Source organism: Pristiophorus japonicus, chromosome 4 (genome assembly GCF_044704955.1).
Source record: "Pristiophorus japonicus isolate sPriJap1 chromosome 4, sPriJap1.hap1, whole genome shotgun sequence".
Classification (NCBI taxonomy): Eukaryota; Metazoa; Chordata; class Chondrichthyes; family Pristiophoridae; genus Pristiophorus; species Pristiophorus japonicus.
In genome coordinates this window covers 202,308,440-202,324,141 of record NC_091980.1, presented here as the reverse complement: position 1 = coordinate 202,324,141, position 15,702 = coordinate 202,308,440, and the positions used below count along the sequence as shown (strand labels likewise).

The window sequence follows — 15,702 nt, the reverse complement described above, 5'->3', positions numbered from 1 at the left end:
CAGGCTTGAGGGGCCAGGTGGCCTCCTCCTGTTTCTATTTCTAATGTTCTTATGGCATAAGTCACATGAACTTCCCCAGTGGTCAACATGGAGGCTATAAATAATGTTTCCGAGTGAGCTGTTCTAGCAACGAAGTTTACCCAAAAGTAACAACCCCCCCCTCCCCCCGACTCCAGCCCTTATGGACCTGTCATAGTACTTTGGTAACCTCAAAATACAACATTAGTTCCATAGCAGCTACTGTAGGAATATAACAGCTCTATAAGAAATAATGTTCAGCAAATATCTATGGATCATTATTATTTGATAATTGTAGAACATTCAGTGTTACGGTTCTAAGAGGTATAATATTTACAGTAGTCACAGGACACATTAAGTATAATTTGAAAGCAAGAATGGAAATTCCACATTTAAGGTGACTCATTTCCAGTTAAGAAGTGGATCCCACAACTTGGCAACAAACTGTTGGGAGAAATGTGCCACATCATTGAAAATCAATCTAAGAATGACGGTCAGCTGCAGCAGCTTGCTACTATTACTGCAGCATTACTACTTGTAGGTGAAACAGAATGTACATACTAGTTGAAGAATTTGTTACAGATCATTACTGATTACTTATGTCATTTAATACTTTAAGCAGCCATCCTTTTTTTGTAAAACAATATGGCTGTACAAGTCAAAAGATGAAGTGTTGAATATTCTTAATGTGCATCCTTCCATAAACTACTTTATTAACTCAATGCACTATCGGCTTACTGCAGTGCTGTTCCTGGTGCTCTATTTTATTTCCATTCACTTTACTGAGCTTCTGTGTGGCTAGAAATAGTTACGTTTTCTCACACTTTAAACTTACATCAGATAGTCTTTTTGTTGTATTTTACTTTTTGAACAATATTTCTATCAATAAACTCAGGAGGACATATGATTTCTGTAAAAAGCATTCAAGGTTAATTGCAATATAATCATCATCATCGGCAGTCCTTCGGAATCGAGAAAGACTTGCTTCCACTATAAAAGTGAGTTCACAGGTGGCTGTACAGTCCAATGAGGGAATTATAGTCTCTGTCACAGGTGGGACAGACAGTGGTTGAAGGAAAGGGTGGGTGGGGTGCCGAGTTTGCTGCACGCTCCTTCCGCTTGATTTCTGTATGCTCTCGGCGACGAGACTCGAGGTGCTCAGCGCCGTCTCGAATGCTTTCCCTCCATTTTGGGCAGTCTTGGGCCAGGGATTTCCAGGTCCCGGTGGGGATGTTGCATTTTATCAAGGAGGCTTTGAGGGTGTCCTTAAAACGTTTCCGCTGCCCACCTGGGGCTCGCTTGCCGTGTACGAGTTCCGAGTAGAGCGCTTGCTTAGGGAGTCTCGTGCCGGGCATGCAGACGATGTGGCCTGCCCAAGCTTATGGTCTACAGGACTGTAGTGATACCCGTCCTCCTACATGGCTCAGAGATGTAGACTATATACAAGCAGACATCTCAAAGCACTGGAGAAGTACCACCAATGCTGCCTCCGCAAAATCCTGCAAATCCACTGGGAGGATAGATGCACCGTCAGTGTTCTTCCTCAGGCAAACATCCCCAGCATTGAAGCACTGACCACGCTCGACCAGCTCCGTTGCAATATAACACTGAATTTGCACAATTACTGAATGTAATCTTAATATTAACTCTGAAATATTCACTCAATATGTTCCAGTTAATGGCTTCATGTAGTTGTTTTCTGGTACATAACTACAGAAAATGTTGAATGAGAAAAGGTCAGTCAGTCCCTCACTCCTAATACATGTATATTTCCATGGATGACTACCTCAATCATGGATTCCTTCCCTATCCAAGATGTCTTAATAATCCCCACTCCCATGAATCAAAATTATGTTAATGGGGTGGAATTTGCTGGAGCTTGAGCGTGCTCTGTTAGTTAGACTTTTTCCAGCACCCTTTGGCTCACAAAAGTTTTGTCCTGTAAGTTTCAGGAATTGCGAGCTGATAACCGCAAAGCGAGGGCAACTGGAACCTTGGTGAATGATGGAAACCACAGTGTATTTCCTTAACCAATGAGATTTAAGGATTGAGAAATTAACGGAAGGTGTATTCGAATGGATAATTCAATATTAAATCAAGTACAGAAAGATAAATAAAGTTAGGGAAAGAAAAGTTGGATTAAGAGGGGAAAAAAAGAGACAGAAAGGAAAATAAGTTATTTTAAAAACTGACATTTTATAAATCTCCAACAACAATTCACTACCTGGTAGAATGAGACACCACAGTTTTAATTGTTCACTTTCTGGGCCAGAGCGATTGGTTGGCCATCATTAACAACTATCATTAAAAGGGTACTTATGATATGAATTACTAGGCTTAACTTTCTGTGGCATGTTTAATTAGCAATTATTGTGTAAATGCAGCAATTTCATTAAAATCATGAGGAGGTTAAGGGCGAGATGCTATTTTCGCGAAGCTAACGGCAGAGTGATGCAAATCGGCCAGCAACTTGTGGAGATTTGCAATTCACAGGGTATCTCTGTCGCCACAAATTGCTGGTCGATTTGGGCCTTAATAATGGTGTGCGTCATTCAGACACCATTATTTTGCCAGAAAATTCTGGCCCAATATCTTTAGAAACATCAATTCCCTTTCTTGACAGCTGTATTGCACGTAATCATTTTCTGCCGATAAAGCGTTAAATGTGTCATCTTAAATGTAACTTTTTTGGCTTTCATGACGATGCATGACTGGAGATCAGCAAAAGCTTCACACTGATGTTTAAGCGCCTTGGGGTGCATTACTACATTACGGGTGCTTTCTAAATGCAAGTTGTTGTTGTTGGGGATACCTCAAATAGGATTAAGCCAGCTGTGTCCTGAAAATTACATATGTAATGGCACAGGATGATTTCCATTAAATATACAAAAGTAGGGAATGTAATATTAGCATTCTACCATGCCCAGGTCACACATCTGACTCCAATAAACATGGTCAGATGGCTATTATTCACAAGTGAGGCTGGATAGTAATTGCTGGCAAGCTGTTCAACTGTGAAGAACATTACATCCGAACCCAATCCTGTCCTCTAGATACCCATACCAAGCAGTGACCAGGATCAAATCTGGGACCTTCCTGACCCGTATAGCTCACTAAAAGCTGTGGAGTACATCTTCTACGGGGGTTCTCCAAATCCCGGCCTAAATTTTGGAGGAAGATCAGTGGAAACCCTGGAGAAATGGAATAAATGACCAAATTTACAATTGCACATATTTGGACTCTAGGGGAATCAAGGGATATGGGGATCGGGCAGGAAAGTGGAGTTAAGGTCGAAGATCAGCCATGATCTTATTGAATGGCGGAGCAGACTCGAAAGGTTGTGTGGCCTAATCCTGCTCCTAATTCTTATGTTCTTATGTTCATATAAATTGTCACGGAACAAGTTTCAATTTTCGTGGCTCAAGGATTGCAAACATTCGGGAAAAAATGAATAAATATTAACTTGTGGGACAAGAATCGAATAGTTTCTACAATACATAGGTATGGCGTGACTATTACCATTTATCTGCAGGCTGTGATTTCAAAATGTGTATTTTTAACAAATATTTGCAAATTCAATGTGTCAAAGAAATTTAAACTATCTCTGTAACAAATTTATAAGGTCCACACAACAATTTGGATGCCAGTACTTTCTCAGAATTAAAAAATCAATATATACCTGCACATAAATACGCTTCATCATAACACAATTGAGGTAAAATCCACATCGTGTAAACTAAGTTTCAGCTTCACTCAATTGCTAGCACTCATGTATATGTATATATATCTGTATATATATCTATCTGAGTCAGCAGGTTGTGAGTTCAAATCCCACTCCAGGATTGAGCAGATCATCTAAGCTGACACTATGCAGTGCGATAGGAGTAATACATCGTCGGAGCTGTAGTCTTGAAGTTGTTACATTGGGCTCAATTTTGCCCAACCCCTTTTTTCGGCGCACTTACCTTAAACACTGGAAACGGCGCCGGAAAAAAGTCGCCCCATCCTGGCCGCTCTTCCGATTCCCTGGAATCCCAGCGTGGCGTGCATTGTGAAGTGAGGGGCGGAGCAACAGGCCAGCGCCGAAAACAGTGCCAGCACCTGCATGCATGCTCCTGCCCTCCCAGCATGTCCTGCGGGCCGGCCGGCCCATTGAGTTCGCGGGCCGAGGTAGGACTTCAGGTTTATTTTTTATTCATTGATGGTTGTGCTTGAGTCTTGATTGGGGGGGGTGGGGGTGTGGAGATAGAATATTTTTGGGGGAGGGGGGAGAAAGAGTGTTTTGATTGGGGGGGGGGGTGGGGGGAGACTTTAGAAAAAAAACTTGATTCTGGCATAAAGGTAGGACTTCTATTTTTTATTTGTTCTGGATTGATTGCTTATTACTTTTTGTGCTTTGTTTAGTGATTTGTAAGTCTTGGTGCAGGTCCTCAGCTTCCTTCAATTTTTCATTTGTTATTGAATGCTTATTTTTGTGCTTTGTTTAGTCTTTTGTAAGTCTTGGTGCTTTAAATGTACTAACCTGCACCGATTTCTTAACTACTTGCAAGGTTTTTCAGAGCTGGCCACATACGCTGACCTAAGTCAATTTGGAGTAAGTTTTAGCTGGCCAAAGTGACATAAATGGCCAAAACTGGCGTAAGTGTCTGGGAACGCCCCCTTTTGAAAAAAAAAACTGAACTAAAAAAATTCGTACCTAACTAACTTATTCTGGAGCAAATTTTGGGGGGGAAATGGCATTTTTAAAACTTACGCCAGAAAAAACAAGTTACTCCAAAAAAATTGATGTAAGTCATGGTCAAAATTGGGCCCATTAAGTTAAAGCTCTGTCTTCCTATTCTGCTACTTCAAGGGGCCATTAAAGATCCCATGGCAATATTCAAAGAGTTCTCATGGTTTCCTGGCCAATATTCCTCCCTCAGCAAACATCACCAAGACTGATTAACTGGTCATTCATTTAATTTGCTGTTTGTGGGACCTTTGTGTATGCAAACTAGCTGCAGCACTTGACTACATAACAACAGTGACTACACTTCAAAAATAATTTACTGGTAATGATTTGGATACTTCGTACACTTTTACTAAATTGAAAAACATAGCCTGCACTATGTTTTTATGCGCCTGTATATATTAAGATTTGTTCAGCTTCCTGAAAAGGCTTTGAGCTCTGAAGTAAATTGTACAGATTTTATTTTTGACACGCCTATTTAGAGTTAGCTAAGTATTTTAATCACTGTTTTATATAAATGACTGGAATCTTGGGACATCCTGAGAATGTGAGAAAGTGGTGTATAAATATAAGTTGTTTCATTCTTCTACTGGCAATTGTGGCATCCTCTCCATACTTAAATTAATGGAAAAAGTAACAAAAATGCATGCTGTTTTAAATTAATACATTTATGGCCATTTATAGTATAGATACAATATTTAGCTGTTGAATACTGTATGTGACAATATAAGGCATACTGCACAACTCAGTTTGTGCTTATAGTAAGAGATAAAATCTGTATTGAACCTCTTTTGTATAAAATGCAAACTATGAGCCCCAACTAAACTCAAGAGTTTAAAAAAAACATGTCACAAGAAAACAGAAATCTAAAGTGAAAAGCAAAATCTTCAATTTTTAAATGTTGTAACATAATTTCTCCCAGCTCCTTAAGCTTATCCGTACCACTCGGATCGAGAGGAGAAACAGACCATCTCCACTGCTCTGCCACAGTCACTACACATCAGCTCAACAGGGGTACAGGACAGCGGCAAGTGTGCGGTTCTTCATTTCCCTCGAGGAAGCACTGCCTGGCATGTACCCCTGAAATGCCCAACTGAGATCAAGAACTAATCGCGGAAGGAACCATGGTGAAGAATTTGTCTCTTACCACTCTGTGGCAAGGAACATCAATGTACTATCGGCCTGTGCCAACAGGGCCACCCAAAGGTTTGATTTGTTTTTGATGCTGTATTTTTGACAGCTGCTTTCCATTTTCCCCTTATTACTTAGTGTATAACTGGCTTGTTTTTACTATAGTTTGGGACAATTCCCAAGGCTAAAGAATGTAGCATAATGCATGACTAATCCACAGCAGGCAATGTAAATCTTTACAATATAAAACATATTAATTTATGGCACATATCAGTGCACTCCTAATACAGAGAAATTACAGTAATGAGATACTGCTGAATGTGTTTGTTTTCATACATGCATTGCTCACTTAGTACTATGCTGCCTTAGGCAATAAAATTAGTATTCAGTATAGCGCCAGGGAAACGGTACAATGAAACAAAGACTGTTAGAGAAAATATTGATCTTCTATCAAATTTGTTCTTAAAAGGGCAACACACATTCTCTACTGTAAGAAAGTTAAGAAAGAAAACAATTGTAGGGGACGGTGCAATGGCTGAGCAAGCCGTGGACCTCTATCTGTGATCCACCGCACTGTGCTGTAGAGGACGGTGCAGAGGCTGAGTGAGCTGTTTGACTTACATCTTCCACCGCAAAGCGGAGTGCCCGATTTCACATGCAGTAGTATGGAGAGGGGGAAAAAACAAATCGACATCAACATCAGGGCTTGCTCTGTGATCTCCCAGTGGGCAGCTGAGATCAGAATCAGGGTGCCGACATACAACTGTCAGGAAGACCAGGAGTAAAAACAAGGTTGACAAGAAAACAATTTGAAAAGTAGTAGACTGTTCTCTTGTGTAAAAGAGAAAATGAATTTCCAAAGAAAGTGCTGTATACAGAACACAATGGCATGTGTTTACTTCGAACAATACCGCACATACAAGGATGCCATATAAAAACCACACCAAATAAGTATCTGTATGGGAAAAAGAGCTATATTTGACGCATGCTGTAAAGGAGATGGATACATTACTACCTCATTTAAACCTTCTACATTATGTTGATCAGAAATCAGAAATGCATAATACAGGCAATAAGGTTGTCAATGAAATTTGTTACAAATTGTCAATACCATAAGTGCTGACTTGTGCAACACTGGGGGATTGGGACTGATGTGTAGCACCATCAGACCCAACGCTGCTAATAGCCTGCTAGTATTCCCTCTCCAATTTTTCTGTTCAGCAGCAAGCTTGAGTTAATGGCAAGTTAATACATTACAGACTTATCTATTCTCATGATGAAGCCTCTCAACCACATTGCGTTCTGCTCCCCTGATACATGTGACTTCCTGTACAGACACACACTGATATCTGTGACAGACATGTAAAGACAGAGAGCAGCCCTTCCCCCAACTTCTCCCCACCCACATGGAGTGCCAGCCAGTCCAATGCAGCAAGGCTAGTTGTAGCTGCCACATGCTGACCAGACATCCTCACTGCCTGGCTGTGCACAAAGTTGCAAACGAAACCAATGAAAAAGTCAATTAACATTTTCCCTCACACAGCAGGAGTCCAAACTGCACGCTGTATCGAGTGACTGGCAACTAGTCCAATGCAATCACATCCTACATTAAAACAGGGACTACACTTCAAAAAGTACTTCATTGGCTGTGAAGCAAGTTCTTTCTTCTTTCTATTATTCCGTGCAGCTGATCATGACAGATTTCACATTGGGATGGATACACCCAACTTCAAATTTAGCACTGAGATAATGCGGCATATAGTGACTGTCACTTTGAAAATTATCTCCAAACTTGCTCCTTTGATCTTGGTGGCAGTCATTGGGCAGTTCTTTCTGGTGCAAAAGTAACATGTAAAGAAAGACTTGCATTTATATAGCGCCTTTCATTACCACTGGACGTCCCAAAGCGTTTTACAGAGGTACTTTTTGAAGGATAGTCACTGTCGTAATGTGGGAAACGCGGCAGCCAATTTGCGCACTGCACGCTCCCACAAATAGCAATGTGATAATGACCAGATAAGGGATAAATATTGGCCAGGACCCCAGGAATAATTCCCCTGCTCTTTTTCGAAATAGTGCCATGGGATCTTTTACCTCCACCTGAGAGGGCAGACGGGGCCTCGGTCTCATCCAAAAGACGGCACCTCCGACAGTGCAGTTTTGAGGGAGTGTCATCCTAGATTTATCAACCTTCTGACTCAGAGGCGGTGGTGCTACCAACTGAGCCACAGCTGACACTGATGTTATGTAATGATTCATTACAATGCATTTGTGATCAAGTCTGATGAGATAGTTCACAGTCAGTATCCTCACTGTGAGATTATAGTACAAAAGGAAAGATGGCAAAATTGTCTGTGACTTGGGGCGGATTTTCCAAAGTAGTTTTCCCTCTCCAATGTTCCTGTTCAGCAGCAAGCAAGAGTTAATGGCAAGTTAAACAGTGTCCATCAGGCTCAGGCATGGTAGACTATAGCACTGGGCACAGCCAGCAGCAGCGCACAAAACACCGCAGTCCAATCTCGATTATGGCAGAACTCGGTATCAGTTTCCTGAATATCAAGGATCTAAATACTCCCCAAAAAACAGAAGAAAAACCTCACTTATTTCAGAAAGGAGCAAGCTGCTACCCTATCTCTTCAGAGCTCATGAGGAACTGGATGGTGAAAGTGTGGCAACTTACTTATCCAAGAGCACAAGACTGGCCATACGTAATAATAAACTACTGCAATATATACTTCCGAGTCAACTATCACTTCCTCAAGCAGTCACATTTACCCTGACCAAAAAGCTGCCCGATTAGGCAAAACGATGTTTCTGACCATGCTCTACTCTGTCTCCAGCTCACCCTCATTAACCGACCCCTCCACTCCTGACACGGGTGCCTAAATTCAATACTACAAACACTTGCAGGTTCAAAGCATTAAGAGAGGCTCAGCCTCAGGTACTACTATTGGGCAGCATAATTCTCAGGAACTATAGCCTGCCCCCACAGTACTTGCCTGACCACAGAGCCCCGAAGTTCATAGCAACCCCTTACATTGCCTGCCCTTAACAATCCCCCCAAAAAGGCTGACAAGAGCCCAGAAATACCCAATAATAACTATTTACCTGGAAAGGAATCTGCATATCGATGAAAATACCACAGGTCTTATTGGTTCTTTTTCCAATCTGGCTCACTTTTAGATATATTTCCCATGGATAAGTTCTGAACTTGCTACGATATAAGCATCACTAGACTAGGTCAACACCACAACAGAACCCAAATGATCCTATTGCAGCAACTGACCTCACCAAGATACCAAATTAAACAACTGTAGGACCCGGCTATGCTCCAAAAAGTCAACATGCCATTCCACCAGCCCCCCCACCCCAGCAGCACCCCCCCCCCCACCCCACCCACCCCCTGCACGGAACTGTACCTGTACTCCTTGATAAATTCCTGCAATGCATCTCCATCTTCTGTCAATGTTTGCTTCCAGAGCAAAAGACAGCACAAAAACCCTTAGAGGCCGGGGAATTTATAAAAGGATTGAAGCAGACTGTCACAGCCACGGCCTGCAACAGAATGCTAGCAAGCCAATACACTGAACACACTGCACTCCACATCTGATCTACAAATTCCACCCCTCCCCATGAATACTGTAAGAGCTGTCTGAAAGAGTTAGACACGTACATTGCTGCACTCTTTCTGGTCTTTCCTCCTCATTCAGCCAATTCTGGATGGCATCCAAGAGGTCATGGAGCCAACCGGTCTCACAATCCCCGCAGATTCAAGACTGTGCCTTTTCAGCCTATCCATTATGGAGTATGCAGGTCCACTGTCGCTCCTAGCTGTAAGATGAGACCACTCTCCATTGTGTTGAAGTACAACCCTCCCCACAACAAAATGTGGCGGGACATCTGTGGAGCATATGCCTGAAACCCAGGGAGTACCAAGCAGTCTGGAATCCATTTCAGGAAACCCACATGACCAGGCACTTCCCATATAGTTATACAACCCCAAGAAATTCAGAATGTTGCATAAACTAACCACCCAGTCCTCGTGCTTTCTGAGGGAAATTCTATAACCCTATCAAGTCATCACTAAATGTACAAGATCCTTGATACCCTCATGAACGAAGCAAAACCCAAGGATCCTTTTCGGATATTGTAACCCCTCCCCAGAAACAGCATGTAGTTCCCAACATATGCACGGTGTACTACAATATAGTCTTCAGTAAGTACCTTGTGACAAACTGTACAGCTACATCACAAAAATATGCATTTTTTAAAATTAGAGTGTTAACGATTAGAATTATAACTGCAGGATCTTGTTCATCGCGCAATGATCGAGTGAACAAGTTCTTGTGCTAATACATTAATTAAGCTGTCTGGGAATTTGATGCAAATGATAATGGGCTAAAATCATGGTTGAAATCTTAAGTGAAATTTGACTTTATAGAGTACAACTTAAAATACAATTTGTTTCATCCCAGGGAATGGAATTAGTTTTGAATGTGGTAGACTTTTGACCTAAAGTATAATTGGACTGATTCACAAATAATCATAAGTGAGCTGCAACATAGTATTAAATGGAGATTTGACTGTGGTAGATGACACCCCAGGCTGTTGAATTATATAATTCAGCATGCCACAACAGCACTATGGTAAGGTCATACAAATTACCAAAGGAACATCTGTAAACTATCTTCTTCCATGGAGGCAGCAGATACCAGAAAGGTTCTACAGAAAGACCAGTGTCAATTTAGGGTCCAGAGTCAAAAGAAGAATAACTGACCCAGCTTGTTTAATGCAGTCTTTTGTCATACTATTTAAAAAAAAATGGAAATCTGAAATAAAAACAGAAAATGTTGGCTACACACAAGCAGCTCTGTTAGCATTTATAAAGTGAAACGGTTTCAAGAAAAATCAGCTGATGGAGTTGCTGTATATTTCCAGCATTTTCTGTTTTTATTTCAAACCCTGAGAGAGCCCACGAGATTCATTTTCATAAAAGTAAAATAAAACGAAGCAGCTCAACTATTAAGTCTTAATATCGACAGTCTGAATGCAGCTTCCTTGAGAGGATTCTTTCACCAGGTGGCTTCTGCATATCATTATCGAATGCATTTACACAGATTGTTCCCCCTGTCCACAGACTATCATTTCAGAATCATGAAGCAGATTCCTTTTATAAAACAAATGTCATAGTGCTGATGATTTTCTAAAAAAACACCAGACAATAAGATGTATTCCATCTCTCATCTTCTGGATCTTTTCACCCTGAAATCCAAGTTCTTGTGAATAAATTTGATATTCCATTTAAAAAAAAAATTATGTCATTTTTAATCCCTAGTTCGCAGTCACATTTTGCACAACATATGCACAGTTTAACAGAATTCTATCACACTGGTCAGATTGCAAGGTTTTGCAGTTCGCTCTAAAATGGCTGATATAATCAGAATCTTAAAATTGCAACAGTATTTAATACAAAAGAGTGATTCAAAATTTTTGAGTGCTTTTATCGCAAATAAACCTGAAATGATTCTGTGAGACATACTATGCAGAGTTCAGGTACGATCACTGTTACCTTGTTGGCTGGCAAACTAAGAATAATAAGAATAATAATTCACCTTATTTGTGCATTATTCCATGTGACTGTTCTGCCCAACTGCATGAACTTACATAAAATGATATCGCAGCTACAGCACAGAAATAAGCTAATCGCCCAATTGTTTTATTGCTGTTTATACTCCACACAAACCTCCTCCCACTTTAATCTTCATTCCACCCTGCCCATATAACATAGTCTAATAAAATTAGAATTACATAAAGTTACAACAACATTGCATTTATATAGCGTCTTTAAGATAGTAAAACATCCCAAGGCTCTTAAACGTTAAACAGAAAGTGGGTTCATTCAATAAGTTAACGTTGAGTTACAATGCAGCAACTTATTAAGTATATTAAATGGCATCATGAACAAAGGGGGCAGAATTGAAGCCAGTGATGCCAGGAAGCTATAGCTAAAGCAAACAGGTTGTATTCACAGGACAATTCACTGGAAAACAAAGCAGACCATTTTGTTCAAGATCTTGGTTAGGCTCAGTTAGAATAATGTGTCCAGTTTTGGTTTCCTCAAATGGTGGGGGATTTTGAGGTTCTGAAAGTGTGCAGAGGAGGATCACTAGATTGGCACCTAGTCTAAAGGTCCTTAGTTACCCAGAAAGTTACAAATAAACATCGATCCGGGTGATTTGATTGAGGTTTATAAAATGAAGGGACTAGATTGCGTTTACGTGCACCATTTATTTAATCTGGATAAGTTACAGAGGACCAGGGAACACGCTTACAAGTTATGTAAGGACAGACGGAGATGGATCTTAGGTGGTTCTTTTTTCCACAGAGAATAGCAGACTTGTGGAATGGCTCCGGGTGGGTAGGGAGTGTCTGTGTGGTGATGCATAGTTTATGGGACAGCTTAGATGAACCAGTTAATCTTTTTCTGTTGGTCATTTTCATATGTTTGTAAAGCTCAAGTGGTCATGAATGGTAGCACAACGCCACCGTGGAATTACTACGCTTTAAAACAAAAAACATTTTCCTTCATTTTGAAATGCTTCCCAATAACAAGCTTGTGAAATTCAGTAGAGCTGGCATGAAGTCACAAAATCGGTCCAGATGTACAAGGCCTTTGGCACTTTTGATTTCATCCTTTCAGAATACTACCATCTTCCCATTACAGCATCTAGCTGTTTCTTAAATAAGTTCAGTAATCCTGGCCTCGACCACGCTTACTGGCAACCAGTTCCAGCTGTTGTTCACTCTATACGGTAAGTAGAGGAAATGGTAATGTAGAAAATAGTATTGGCCCTAAAGCTCATGACAGCGTGTAATTGGTACTGTATTATGACATAATTCCCTCACCGCCAACACTTGTCTAAAGCAAGAACTTGCATTTATATAGCATTTTCACAACCTCAGAACATTCCAAAGCCCCAGTTTTGCAGCCGGAGGCGTTCAAGAGCCCTGAGCGCAGTCATCAGGACCCAGTAATTCTAGGGTTGGCGTGACCTCCCATAGTGCGGAAAATTCTCTGGTCCGGCACTGGTCAAGTCCTAAGGGTGTTGGACTGGAGAGGTACAACCTGCTAACTAGTTAAAAGCCCACAGATGTGTCTTTTTTACATCACGTGGCTAAGCAGCAAAACAAAATTGCTTGTATAAATACACCAATCTCACAGATTCAAAGATCATAGAACTCTGCATAAAGGTGCAACATCAGCATTAGATTATAAGGTACCCATAGGTATACATATTTTACAACAATTATGCAGCATGTCACTTGAACTTTTATCTTACCACTGCATCCAAATTATTGTCCTCAGGATAGAAAAATAAAATACTCTAGCGCAGATGTTGCCATAGATGTGATCAATGCTACCTTGGGCTATTCAGAAGTTATACTTGAGTAATGTGGAACCCATTTTCCTTCCCTTGCCTACTACAACAATAAGTTGCTTTTATATCGCACCTCTAACATAGAAAAACATCCTAAGGCATTTCACAGAGGCATATTCAAATAAATGGATGCAAAGCCAAAGAAGGGGATATTAGAAGGGGTGTCTAAAAGTGTGGTCAAAGAGGTGGGTTTTAAAGAATGAGAAGGATTTGAACAGGCGGAGGTGCTTGGGGAGGGAATTTCAGAGCATGGAGTGCAGGCGGCTGAAGGCACGGCCACCAGTAGTGGGGTGAAGGTGGGGGGTGGGGATGCACAAGAGACCTGAGTCTCAGGAAAGGGCAGTTTTGGGAGTGAGTTAGGGATGAACAAAGTTACAGAGTTTGGAACGGGCGAGGGCCTTTTGGAAACGTCCATCCGAAAATGTCAGTCACCCCTGGGATTCGAACTCTTGTCTCGAAGTCAATAGTTCAACATTCTAGCATTGCAGTTACATATTTCCAATTAAACTATAACTTCTAGCAATGAGACAGTCCTACCTCTTTGCACGAAGTTGGGATCTATGGTGTCTTCACAATAGAAAGTTTTGAAGCAGAGAGGAAGTTGGGTAACATCTTGAGGGAGCTTATTCATTGCTTGTTGGAATACAACAGCTAGTTCTTGCAGTGCATCCTTTAGCTCTGAAGAGGTCACTGATGGCAACAGAAGACTTAGAGTCAATGAGATAGCAGCACTTGACAGCGAACTTGACACAACCACCTCACAGTCAATTATATAATCATCCAACTTCTTATTTATCATGAAGGATTTCCTCTCACAGGGATCGTCAGTCAAGGCAATGACATGCCACTCTACTGCAGCATGTTTTGGCAGATGAGGGAACACGGCTACTATCAGTAGGCCAGAAATGCCCTCCGAATCTCCATAAACTTCATCCTGTGATACATAATGAAAATATATTTGGAAAATTAGTGTATGTCACACAAATACACATGTTTAGAGCATTACTGTGAAATCTTTTAAGACGCCTGCATTCAGTGAACTAGAGATAAAAACTGTTTCCATGGTTGCTACCTTTTCAGCACAAGGGTACCACTTCCCCATCGAGGCGGACTGACCAAGTACCTGAGCTGTGCACAACTTACGCTTTGCAACATTTTCCAGCAGTACTATGTTTGCCCTCATCATTTCCATGTAGCAAATTTTAAAACATGTGTGTGTGCTTGCAGAAGTCAAAAAATTAAAACAGCAACATGACTCACTGACAAAAGTAGCAGTTATTTGTGACAGAGGCAGTCCCATGAACTTAGTACATCAATCCTATTCCAGGGAGTATAAAGATGGTGCCAAGCTCATCTCTGAAGATAGCTGAAAGTTCATGTGAAGAATATCATTTGCATTTCTGCCAACCCTCATTAGAATTTAAATAAATGCACCGAATGCAATCATAACTCAGTCTTAAATGCAAAAATGATATTTCAGTAGAACACCTTTTTTCATGAGAACTAAAAGCATGAATTGCATATTTTAATTTTATTCTCTAGGCTCATAACCTAAACATGAACATTTCCCAGAATTGGAGTTGTACCGACCAATAGCTGCTGCGACTTAATTTTTTCCAGCTCCTGTTCTAAACGCATTTACCCCAATGCATTCCCCAACTGATTGGCATTCAGGCAAACTGATGAGCAGCAGTAGAAATGGAGACAAAAATATTTTGTATATTGTCTGCGACGAACAATCCTGGGTCAGGCACAGCCGCCATTAGACCTAACGCAGAGCTTCCCAGCATTATATGATTAAATCCAATCTTATATGAGTATTCTGTTCACTCTGTGCTGATTTCCCACTTTATGCCAACTGCCTACATTGAGATTCCAGAACAGATCCCATTGTGTTAAATTTTGTCCATGGAATCTTATTTTCAAGGAGCGATTAAAACAGAAAATGCCACATGTTGGACATGGTTCTATAGACATTAGGTCCCCTTCGATACCTCATCCAAGTGACTATTATTCATCTGGCAGCCTTGACACTGTGTTGGCATACTGTTCAACTGTAGAAGGCATTGAAACTGAGCCTGATAATCTTGTCCTCCTTTGATTACCACACGTGCACATGTCCCGCAGGGATCGCGGAGAGCGATCTAGGAGCAGGAGCATTATTCAGCTGTCCCTTCCCTAACCCAAGAAAGCAGAGGCGATTCTGAGGCTCTACTGTCATCCTGGCTTAGTTCCACTAGCACAGAGTCGGGATCAAACATGCAACTTTATGATCCCTTTTGATACAAGAGCTTCTTTGTGCAATAAACTTAATATTGCTTCAATCATTGGGTCTACTGATAAGTGCAAGGGCTGAGGCAAAGTTAATTTACCAGTAGAACCGTT

The 15,702-nt window shown here is 41.0% G+C and overlaps 1 protein-coding gene across 4 annotated transcripts in view; it reads right to left on the bottom strand.

The window, feature by feature from the left end:
* dph6 (diphthamine biosynthesis 6) overlaps positions 1–15,702 on the bottom strand; it is a 363,508-nt gene that overhangs the window by 28,875 nt on the left and 318,931 nt on the right. For all 4 annotated transcript variants that reach the window (XM_070878999.1, XM_070878998.1, XM_070879000.1 and 1 more), the window contains one exon: positions 13,855–14,251. In XM_070878999.1, coding sequence (XP_070735100.1) covers positions 13,855–14,251 — 397 coding nt within the window. The remainder of the gene's footprint in view (positions 1–13,854; positions 14,252–15,702) is intronic.